Here is an 11,671-nt window from a genome sequence, read left to right on the forward strand (position 1 = left end):
TATTTTTGACAGTATTTTTGTGTTGTGGCTTTTGAATAAAAGCTTTGACATGCAAGTGTTAATTTTTATTATTTATTTGAGTAAAAATAAGTAATGTTAACAATTCCAGTAGTTTAACAGAAAGGTATTTGCAGTTCTATAAATGATTTATTTTAATAAGTATTTCTTTTACTGGTAGGACCTTTGTTTTGAAATATTAGTAGTTCTTACAGGCAGTTATCTTAGAAAAAAAAAATACATTTTTTATTTCAAGGTCTGATGTATTTGACATTAGAATATCATTCAAAATGTAAATATAAAAAATAAGTTGTATTTAAGTAAGCAAATAGTTTTGGAGTAAATAGTGTGAATAGTGTTGAAATAAAGTGATGAAATTGTGACAAATTAAACTGATCCAAGAGCTCAAATTACATTATGGTAACATGTCTCAATCACATATTTTTAACACAAAGTAATCAGTTTTGTTGAATGAAATTAACTTGTGTTGATTTAACTCGAGCGTTTAAGTTGGTGTGAAAGCTAAACATCTGTGTGCAACCAATGTCCACTATTGAATTAAGTAAATCGAACAGATTTTTTTTTTCAGTGTGGACAGATTTTTCTGTTCCAATAGGGGTTTATGTATCTCCTGACACATGGTGTGTATACTTGCATAAACCCCTTTTGTATTTGAAGCTTTGTGTGTCACTATAGTAACATTTGTTACTGCAGTCCTGGAGCTCCTCAGGTCATTGACCAACATCCAAAAGGGGTGAAACCACACACAAGTCATCCAACTCCCAAGGTGCATTGCACTTTGACTTGCCCAAGACACCATCATGAAATGTCAACACATTCTCACTCCAAACTCATCATATATGAACTTGTGATGTTTTGGGTGTTCCCAACGTGTCGTTTTTTGAGGTGCTGGCTGTTCCCATTAAATCACGGGTCCCCGACCCTCGGGACATGGTTCTGGATGGGGTAATGGACGATGAGGCGGGACTGGGTTTAGGTTAGGGTACCGGTCCAGTCCAGTCCCCATCCTGAGCGTTGGGGACCTCTGATTAGCGTATGAATATTTTCATATTTTAATAGAGAGAAATCAGGCTGGGAAGCGTGAAGTTTGTTCTAAAGTGAACCTGAAACCATCCTCAAAGGACAGATGACCTACGTTAGTTCGGTCTGCTCCCCTGGAATCCTGGGAGTTTCCAGAAAGTGTCGGTGAGACGGGTCTCTCTTCCAAGGCTCCGTTGGAGCTGACTGATAACCGTTTGGGTTGCTGAGGTAACTCAGAGTATCTCTAGACAATGAAAAGTGATGAGAGTATTAAATAGATAAGCTTCCTTCTAAAGCTAGTCAAAACAAAGTTTGTGTCAAAGTTTAATAAACCAACATTCATTGAATGCTGTTGGTTTGGACATTAAATTGAATCGTGTTCTTGTGAATCTAAATCAACTGATTCAACGGTGTAACACTGATGTCCAGCTTGACTTGATGTTGACACAGTACACTGACACTCCTTACCTCTGGTGTTTGGTTTATGACCACAGATGGTGTGGAAGAAGATGAAGAAGAAGAACAATTTTGTCGTTTTTGAGGAATGGGAGGTTTTTGTTCAGAACTCAAAGGTTGGGACTAAAACAGAGAAAAAACATGCTTTTATATTTATAAGTAAACCAGGAATAAAAAAAAACGACTTCACAACAGCTTGAGTTCAGCTCCTGGGAGTATTTTTGATACGTTGATTTGTGTTTTATTTTGATTGGGAGATTTTTGTCCCTAATGTGTTGCCGTAAAAATGGCTAAGTAAAACATTCGTGTGGATTGGGCTCCCATTCTTTTATTTTAAGTTTTAATACAAGGAATGAATAAACAACAATTTGCTACTAAAACAAGGATTAAAGCAGCTTGCTTTGGCTCTGTAGTAGTAAAAGTCTCCAGTGGAATTCTGGGAGTTTTCAGGTTTGAGAAATTTATTTTCCAAGACTGACAGATAACTGCTTAACTTGCTGAGTTAAATCAGAGTAACCCAAAACAATACAACATTAACAATCATAGAACAGAGAAGCTTAAAATTATTTTCTGAATGCTACGTTCACATGTGACTCGCATTCTTAAATGGGCATTCTTGAAGCCAATGGTGTTCACACTGAACAAGCAGGGAAGGGCTTCTTCTTCTTCTTTTGCCACTGTCTCCTAGCACATGTCCACCCCCTACAGCTGGAAGAGGCTTGGTGCCAATATTGCTCCAGACTTTTAATTTCCCAGATCTATTCCAGAATTACAAATTTCTCCTCCAAAATCAATTTTCAAATGGTTTGAACTTGTTTGAAAAAAGGGACGCCAGTCAAACGCCACTACCAAATCCGAGTCCTTGATTGGTTGAAATTCAATTTGGTTTAACTTTTAACACGAGTTCAATGGATGCACATTTTGTAGCCCTAAAACGGTGATAGAAACTTGCAGAGTGACGTGTGAACGCAAGAGTTTTGAATGCAGAACACACATTTCCACGTGTACACATGTTAGCATCGACTTTCGTTGTGAACGCAGTTTCACAGGTTTTTGCCTGATGAAGGAAAACGGAACTTATTATTATGAGATGTTCATGTTTGATGCCAGATTTTGTTCCTTTTTAACAGAAATTGTGTTTATAGAGATTTACAACAATTTGTCTCCAGGTGATAATCCCCTAAAATTGTGCTGCATGGCTTGACAAATGATGCATGAATGCAATAACATGTTTGTACCTCTGAAGGTTGACTCTTTGCTGATGATGGTGTTTCATAACACTGAGCTGAAGAAGAAGAAGAAGAGGAAGAAGGACTTCGCTGTTTTGGGGTAACCATGGGTATTTTGTCGTAACTCACAGATTGTGGCTGCAATAAAAAAAAAAGTAAAGTTATTTTTTTTCTTGCATATTTCACACAAATCCAAACTGTTTTTGATCTCTAGAGTGACTTAGAAAAAAGTAAAATCTCAGAAATGAAGAGTTTCTTTGTTGTGCAGATTCTCCTGTTGTCATAAGAGTTACACAAAACTCATTCTTGCAAACTATTAGAATATTTATTTATGACTCTTAAATTAGATGCTAAACTTTAAATGACTAAGCATACTTCAGCTTTGTGTGACCCATATTCAATTAAAAAGAGGCAATTAAGACAAAAGCATGTGAAAAAATATTGTAATCAGTTAAAAAAAGGTGTTTTTCATGTTTTTTGGGCAAATTTTTTTTTTGGGGGGGGGGGGCTACAAAAGCAAAATAATAATAATAATAATAATAAAATAAAAAAACCACAAACAGGCTTTAGAAGTCCAACAATTAAAAGATGGAAAGCCAGAATGTATCCGTATTATTGACACATCCGTTTAGTTTATGTACTGGTTACAATATCACCATTCTGTTTTGTTCTTTCTACTTATTTTATCCACAAATATTAAAGAGGGGAAGTATTTAATATTGTCCAATCAGAATCGTTTACTTTTGTTTGTGGTGATTCAGAAATGGAGTCACAGAAGTCTCAGAACCGCCTGCTTTGAGGTTGAAGGTGAAGAGTCAGGCAGGGACCGTCAATAAAGTACATGAAAACCCCCCTAACAAACAACAGTTTATTAGTAACTCATCACAAATGAACTCAAAAACATCCCTAGTATTTGAATTAAATTCAATTTGAATCATTTTTTTATATAGCCCAATATCACAACAAACTTGTTGTCCAAAAACATAAAATCAGTCATAAAATATAAACAATAGTTGATTGCTAAACTAAACTAAAAAGACTGTGCTAATTTGGGCATCCCTGCCCTTAGACTCTCTGTCTCAGTGAGGAAAAACTTCTGACAAATCCCTTTTGGAGTATGCATTGTTTAAACAAACTCCACAGAAACCCCTATTTTTGTCCCTCTTTCTTGTAAAGTGAACCAGCATGTTCCAGTAATGCAAGTTGTAGACGCGCCCTGATCTCGTCTCGCTTTAGGACTGTTGGAGTCCTGTGAAAATTATCGCCCCCCCCAAAAAAATCTCAAATAACAGAAAAAAATATATTGAAAAGCTACTAAAACATCAAGAAAAAATATCTAGAAATTAAAAAGAAAATGTCTCGAAAAACAAAACAAAATCTAAAATTTCATTAACAAAAAAGACTCAAGAACCTTTGCCACTTTGTGGCCACAGTTGTTGGTCTTACAAATAAATATAAACAGTTCATACTGGAAAATATAATTAATACTTCCTCAACGTTTTGCTCTGTAAAGCTCATGGACAAAGTAAGTAGGAACATAAACGAGTACATAAACCAAACGGACGTGTTTATGAGGCTAGAGTCCAACCTGTTTTTGTAGTTCTCAAAAAATGTGAATCAATAACTTACGCACAAAAAGCATTAATACAAAAAACACAAGAATATACTTCCATAAAAACAGGCTTGAAACAGTAACATTTTAAATATTTTCATATTTAATGAGTTTTTTTGCCATCAAATGTAGTGAGTTTTCAAGTGACTGGATTCTCTGTTTCACACAGTTGTGTTCTTTAAAGTTAAGTGATAACTTGAAAATAACAGAATTGAGTGTTTATTGATGCTAATGTCATAACATTAGCTCGTCTTACCTGTGAAGTTTGACTCTTCGCTGGCGTGTCATAAGAAGACGGAGCATTTTTTCGTTTCGCAGGAACAGGAGGTTTTATGTCTGCACTCAGAGGTTGGGGCTGTAAGGAGGACAAAACATTTGGCACTTTTCCCAGCAAATGTTTTCACTTTACTTGGTGATGTAACTAAAGCATTGGGGAGGTTTCTGTTCCCTCACACAAACACAAAGTCTTTTAAGAAGAAACAAGAATCCTGCAGTACTGACCTCAGCAGGTGAACCAGGTGTCGCTGGTCTCGACCGATCATCGCCGGTTGGGGTTTTTTTGCTGGCTACCGGGGGTTTGAGAGCAGAACGGTAAGGCTGAGGCGGCTTGAAGGTGGGAGGAAGGTCCAAAGACTGGTCATAAATGAACAGAAAGAGACATTAGGTCCCATTTTTAGGGTTTTTGGTTTACTCAGCTGTGGATTTGAAGCCATGACCTTCCAGTCACAGAGCAGACACTCTACCACGAGGTCACAGAGTTGGTTCTGATACCATGAAACCCTGTAAACGCTCCTAGCCTACCTCTGGTTTGATCGGGTTTACTGCTTGGTTTACATTGGCCACATTGACTTGGCTGGAGGAGTCGATGGCGTCGCTGAACTGAACCTTTTTCCTTCTGGGTTGAGGTGCTGGTCTGACATCTGCTTGGACTCCACCAGAATCCTGCAGAAAAACAACTGTTAGCTACAGGAAAATGAAAGCAATGAAATTCTGAAATGACTTCAAATCTGTTTTTACCAATAATGCATCTGGGTCTTCATAAATGTGTTGCTGGAGGGGTTGTCTGGTACTTTGGGAAGTCTCGAGAGTTTTAGTCGGCTTTAGGGTTGAACCCAAGAGAAGAAAAAACAACTTTTAGTCTTAGAGTCTTTGACAGTAGATTAAGATGTGACAAGGCCGGAAATACGCATGAGCAAGAAGGGGAAAGCCCCTCTAAAGGTAGGGATTGCCCCTCCAAATATGATACCCCACAAAATCCACACTTAACCAAAGAAACAAAAATAACAAAAACTTCCCCCACAATGAAAAAAAATGCATAAAACAACTACAAAAATAAAAGACAAAAAAACGTAAGGATGTATGGACAGACAACAAACAGAGACATAAACAAAAATAAAAAATAAATGCAGGCTCAACGAGGCACAAACCCACAAAAATACAGAGTAGTTTCAGGAAGAACTTTCAACATAAGAAAAATCAAATAGGAGAAAAAATATTTTGTACAGGTGAACTGATATGATAATAGCATGGTTTCTTATGCATTTTAAGGTCTTGAAGGGATATGATACCCCAAACTCTTAGCACTTACCCTGAGATTCTACCGGTACCCTATGGAGGGCCGAGGGTTAACTTAACTCTATCCCAACCCCTAACAAGAGAGAGGCAGAGAGCAGCTGGAGACAAGTCAAGATGGACGGTGGTCAAATTAACCGTAGAAGCTCTAAATAACCACAGCACAGAAGCCCCTTTCCACCGCAGAGGAAAAATCAGTGTCGGCTGTGAACTGGAGGTGAAGCGGATTCCATGCACACACCGCTTCGCACTACCTCCGTGGTGTGAACCAGCCCTAAGGCCACATCTGAATTGTTTCCCTACCCCTCTGGCTAATCCATATTGCTCCGGTTGTAGCGGCATTTGAGGCCTGGATTTGGACAATCCTGCCCAAAATGCTAAATAACTACAGCATATAGTGTAGGACTATCTAGTGCCCTGGATTTTAAAAGCAATTCAGATGCCATGCTTACCACTTTTTTTATTTTTTAAACACCAAATATAACGCCACCCGTTTCCTAAAGAAATAACCTAATAAATATGGACAATTTACAAATGATTTTTTGTCAATCCACTGTGTTTTGATGATGTAAACGAGAATAATTAAAAAAAAAAATAAATGTAAAAAAGAATTTCACAACAAAAATCATTCAAACGCAATGCATTGTGGTCTATATTTGCCTATCTAGAGAGCATCAATGCACACTCCAACTGAGACTATTTCTAGGGCACTGTATTTTTGGATCGTAGATTCAGACGGCTCAACAAGTAAACAACTACGTTTTTGTTGTTTGTTTTGTCTTAGAAAACGCTCACCTTCCCAGCATTGAGAAAACACTGTTATCAGAAATGCACGTTATCTGTGACGTTACAAGAAACCTTAGCCTTTCGGACAAACAGCTTCTCCATTACAGTAAATCTCCGAACATCAGAGATGATGTAATGGGATAAATATGGCTGGTTGGTTACCATGGTTTCAATCGTGAATGTCAACATGTCCTAATAGAAGATTAGATCAGTCATTCTATTAAATGTTTTATTCATTTTTTTGCATGTCATCCACAATAATCATTAATGCGTTTTTCTTATCAGCTTCTTTTGTTCAGTTTTAGTCTCAAAACCTTTTAAACTTAATGTTTTAAAAAAGCTTACTTAAGATCCTTCAAGATTTTCAAAAAAGGTTTTCCGAAAAAGCTGTAATCCAGAAAAACTTCCTTGGTGCAGTTTATCTTTTTATTTTGAAAAACTGAAAAAAAATAAAAAGGTGACAGACAAAGAAAGTCAAACCTCAGTTTGCTGTTTTATTTTTAACCTGAAACAGTTCATTGCATTATGTTTACATGGCTTTATACAATTGTTGGGAATTTATATTTACAGGTGTAATAGTACATCACTTACAGCACAGTATATTATTATCCTATAAGGCATTGGATGTACATATTTGAGACTTTCCATGTATTATTTAATAGTTTACATTTTTATATTTAAAATGTATTTTTATCTCTTACCCTGACTTGTGTATTATTTAAGACACATTTAGAGCTTCAAAATGTTGTAATTAAAACATTCAAAAATCATCTTATATATACAAAAGTTCATATTTTATTTAATATTAATTTGTTTTAAATTTCTAATAAAAAAACAAATTTTCAGGATTCTAACAAGATTTTTCCTTAATTTATGTTCTAATTGAAACAAAAGTCATGATAACGTTTTAAAATATACATTTTTTTTACTAAAACATAAGCAGAAATGCAGTTTTTTCTGCTGCATTTTTTGCAAAATTCAATAAAAAACTTTCTAAAAAAAGACTGGATATTTTCCGCATTTTTAGTTTAAAAAAGATGAGTCGGAACATTTCTTTGAATTTTCTATCTTAAAGAAATAAAAGCTAAAAGCAAAAACGTTTATTATGTGCTTTAGTTCAGCTCAGAAAGAATGCAGCTCTTATGAAACAGATGGATATGAGCCAAAAACTCATCCAGGAAATGAGCTTGCACAAACTAAAAATAAGCAGCACCTTTATATTCTTTTAGAGACGTTTACGTTGTATTTATGGATTTTGTGGATCACAGCTTCAAGCTGAACTTCAGAAAATCAAAACGTAGTGCTGCTAAAAAGTAGGGTCACAAATGTCTCCGTCAGGCCTTTCAGTGAACATCTTAGGGAGGTTTATTGTAAATAAATCTCCATACATTCTGAAACATGTTGCAAATTTTCAAAATTCATCTTCAAAGAAGCTTAGTAACTATTTAATTATGATTAAATCTCAAAATGACCCACTTCTCCAACTGTTAGCACAAAAAGTGTTATCTATCATTTAAATTAATGATCTTTTGTGTCAGATTTCTGTCTGGACCATGTTGGACAGAAGTGACTCTTACCGCCATGCTGCAGGTTCAAAACCCTCCGTCCTCAGACCCCGTCACTGCGAGTTCACTCTCATTCATCGGTCGTCTGCTCAGATGTCGTGGCTTACCACTACACATGTCCCAGGTGTTCGCTCGTCCTCTTCACTGAGCGTTAAGGAACTGATGCTAGACGTGTCACAGACATGAGGTATGTGGGTGGATCCAGAGTAACCAAAACAATAGATGAGTTGACACATTGTTGTTCTGGAAATACTTTAGAGAGAATGAAAAGATCCAATTTTAGATGATATGCTGACCTGGAATGATGGCTACAGCTAACCTCAGCAAGAATCAATTCATTATGATTATTATAGCATTAGCAGGAAAATGACTAGAATCACTGACTTTATTGTAATGGAGTAATACGCATTCTGTGTGGGCTGTTTGTTTAAGCACAGTTTCATCAGGGAGGCTGTTCTTCCACACCAGAATTTCCCTCAGTATCTTCGCATTTGTCAGTGAGACAATAACCGATGATGTGTGTCGGTGCTCTGCATGTGGCAGTCTTCACGTCAGCGCAGATTTTATCTGAAAGTCACTCGGCAGGCCGGACCACTTCAAGTTTCATCGACAGGTTTTTGCTTTGTCATAAACTTTGCTGCATTTTTCTTCTTTCTTCAGGAATTTGTTCCCCCAAGAATTCCAGAAAAAGGAAGAGGAAAGTGAGTTCCTTTCTAATTAAGACAGACCTTGTTAACATCCCATTAATACAAACACACTCTCGCTTTTGTTCCTGTGTGTTTGTCTTTGTCCTCTCTTCTTTAACCTGAAAGCTGCGCAAGGTCACTATCACCTACATGGGCAACAGTGCAGCAGTAGAGCGGTCGACCTCTGATCAGAAGATTGCAAATTTGATTCCTGCCTTGCCCATCAGCAACCTTTAACAGTAAAAGAGCCATTTGGGCCCATTATCTATTGATCAAAACCTAAAAGAGCTGCATGGACTTACTTTAGCCTTTAAGAAATTTGGATTTGCTTTCATGACCGTCTTATTACAATGTATTTTACAATATATGTATTATAATAAATGTGAATTATATGAAGTATTCTTGGTACGAACAAAAGCAAAAATGTAAAAAGAAATTACAAACAAAGCTAACTCATTGCTCAATTACTAGCTAAGCTCTAAATTAGCCTAAAAACCCCAGTAAAAAACAAATTAGACAAAAATGTTAGAGTATTGCTAAAATATTAGCTAAACTCCAAGTTAGAATAAAAAACCGAATTAGAGGCCAAATTAGCAAAAAAAAAAACAAAACTGAGGGGGGAGAAACAATGATCTGCCAGAAAAGTGTTCTATTGTTTTTGAAGAATATTCTTCCTAATATGAGCATGTCTGTGTGAGAGAAAGTAACAAAAAATAGAGATTTCTTCTCCATGTCTGGTTTAGATAGAACTGATGAGTGGTTTCACAAGAAAAATATTTTCTACCAAAGGCGGCATCGGACCAGCAACAGTCCCGGCATCGGACACCTGGACCCTTGATTTATTGGGCCTTGAATCAAACCCCACCAGTGAGTCATCTTGTGACGCACTGGCAGCGGTCAGTGACTTTTTTCTCTCACTGTCAGAGACTTCAGTAAATCTAGTACATGATCACACAGTCCGACTAGTTACGGTCCAGAACATGGAAATAAATTATCCTGAAATGCTGATTCTCAACCATAGAAATAACGTTGCTTTAATTTCTGCCTCATAGACTAGAAAAAAACTGTTGTTTATTTTTACTGAAAGACAAAACGACTGATGCTTTCTGACCAAATGAGGAAAAAGAAAAATAATTGTGGTTTTGTTTATTTTACTTTGCTTTTTTATATATTAAAATAATAATAATAATTTATATTATTATTATTAATATTATTATTATTATGTCAATAATAATATAAAATGAATGACAAGAACAAAATACAATAAATAAATAAATTAATGATTCTTGACAGCTGTAGGGTCAAGAGAAAATTTCACAAATTAAATTAAGTTTATAATTTTTCATTAAAAAAACATTATAATGATACAGGTTTGTGTCTATTGTGTTCTTGGTTTAATAAATATCAGTAGGTGGCGCTGTATTACCCACTGAATGAAACAGTAGAAGAAGAAAACATTTGCAGTCTTTAGTCTTTGTAGTCAACGGTGGGGTCCTGAGTCTTAATATTTCTCCTTTCTTTGGATGTTTACTACACATGCAGTTCAACTTCTTACTAAATCTATAGAAGTTTTTCTGATTTATGCTTTTACCTGTCTTGTCCAACAGCTGAGGAAACAGATAGGGGCCGAGAGCCTCTTGTGTTGGACAGATCTTGCTGTTACGAATTTTCCAACTAATTTTTGCTCAACTGTGTAATCAACTAGCTGAAGACTTGACTTCCTGCTGTCACAAAATTACGTAACCTTTACTGCACAAGGAAACGGTTTGGCTTTGGGTAAGACTGGTTTGAAATGTAAATAACAGCAGTATAGCTAAATAAGTTTACCAGTCAGAATGACTAAAGAAGTCCTTCCCGCTTCACTAATATATAAAACAATCCATCTGCAATCCTATTTTCAGATTTGTGGCTAGATTTTGCATCTATGCTGTTGTTCTGATGGACATTATTTTCAAATGTTATCATTGTATTTTACATTTAATCTCTTAACTGTGATTACATGAAGGCAAGTCTTGACTCTTCATTGCTCCGCTACAAGAAGTGGATTCTGTGAGAGATGGCATCAGCTTCTATTACAGTGAGTGAATCATGTAACTTAAATATCTTTTTCTTTTTTTGACAAGTTCTACATTTTTAAAATTCCTTTTATGCTATAAAAACAACACAATTGAGCTGAAGTCCCTTTAGTTGTCATGCACCTATCAGTGAGATTTGTTCACTCCATCTTCTAGGGGAGAGGTGAGCTGTAGACACTGCTGCACCAAAGATCAATGTGGTGCACCCTAAATCCAATCCTTTTACTCTTTCATGCATGAATTATTATAAAATAAAATTGATTTTATTTTAATTGTATTATTTTTATATATATTATTTTTTATTTGTGTGTATTATTGGACTTAAAAAAAGAAGAACATTTTGTTGACTCCATGTTAAAAAGCCAACTGTAGACTAGAAAAAACTTGCAGCTCGGTACAAAGAACATTTTTATATTTATTGGTTTACTGGTATTGCTTTTTAATTTTTAATCTAGTAACTTCAGACAGTAACTTTAGCCTGCAGCTTAGCATTTGTTTTAGGGGTCAAAAGGTTATGCTATTTATTTATTTAAAACTGTTGATTTAATCCATAACACAAAGTTGCATTTAAAACTAAATGCATTTGGGATTTAAGGGAAGCTCACCTCGTATTCCTGGGAAAACTTGAGGTTGTCGTTGGCTTTCAGGCGCT

The 11,671-nt window shown here is 35.8% G+C and overlaps 1 protein-coding gene across 1 annotated transcript in view; it reads right to left on the minus strand.

Annotated features, from left to right (window-relative positions):
* The window catches only part of LOC112146288, a 21,820-nt gene extending 10,149 nt beyond the window's left edge, over positions 1 to 11,671 (minus strand). Inside the window, exons 1-8 of the mRNA XM_024272034.2 lie at positions 11,625 to 11,671; positions 5,353 to 5,433; positions 5,137 to 5,277; positions 4,837 to 4,968; positions 4,592 to 4,690; positions 2,733 to 2,861; positions 1,507 to 1,617; positions 1,154 to 1,282 (exon numbers count right to left, since the gene is read on the minus strand). Coding sequence (XP_024127802.1) covers positions 1,154 to 1,282; positions 1,507 to 1,617; positions 2,733 to 2,831 — 339 coding nt within the window. The 5' untranslated portion in view covers positions 2,832 to 2,861; positions 4,592 to 4,690; positions 4,837 to 4,968; ... (1 more) ...; positions 5,353 to 5,433; positions 11,625 to 11,671. The remainder of the gene's footprint in view (positions 1 to 1,153; positions 1,283 to 1,506; positions 1,618 to 2,732; positions 2,862 to 4,591; positions 4,691 to 4,836; positions 4,969 to 5,136; positions 5,278 to 5,352; positions 5,434 to 11,624) is intronic.

This window comes from Oryzias melastigma, linkage group LG8 (genome assembly GCF_002922805.2).
Source record: "Oryzias melastigma strain HK-1 linkage group LG8, ASM292280v2, whole genome shotgun sequence".
Taxonomy (NCBI): domain Eukaryota; kingdom Metazoa; phylum Chordata; class Actinopteri; order Beloniformes; family Adrianichthyidae; genus Oryzias; species Oryzias melastigma.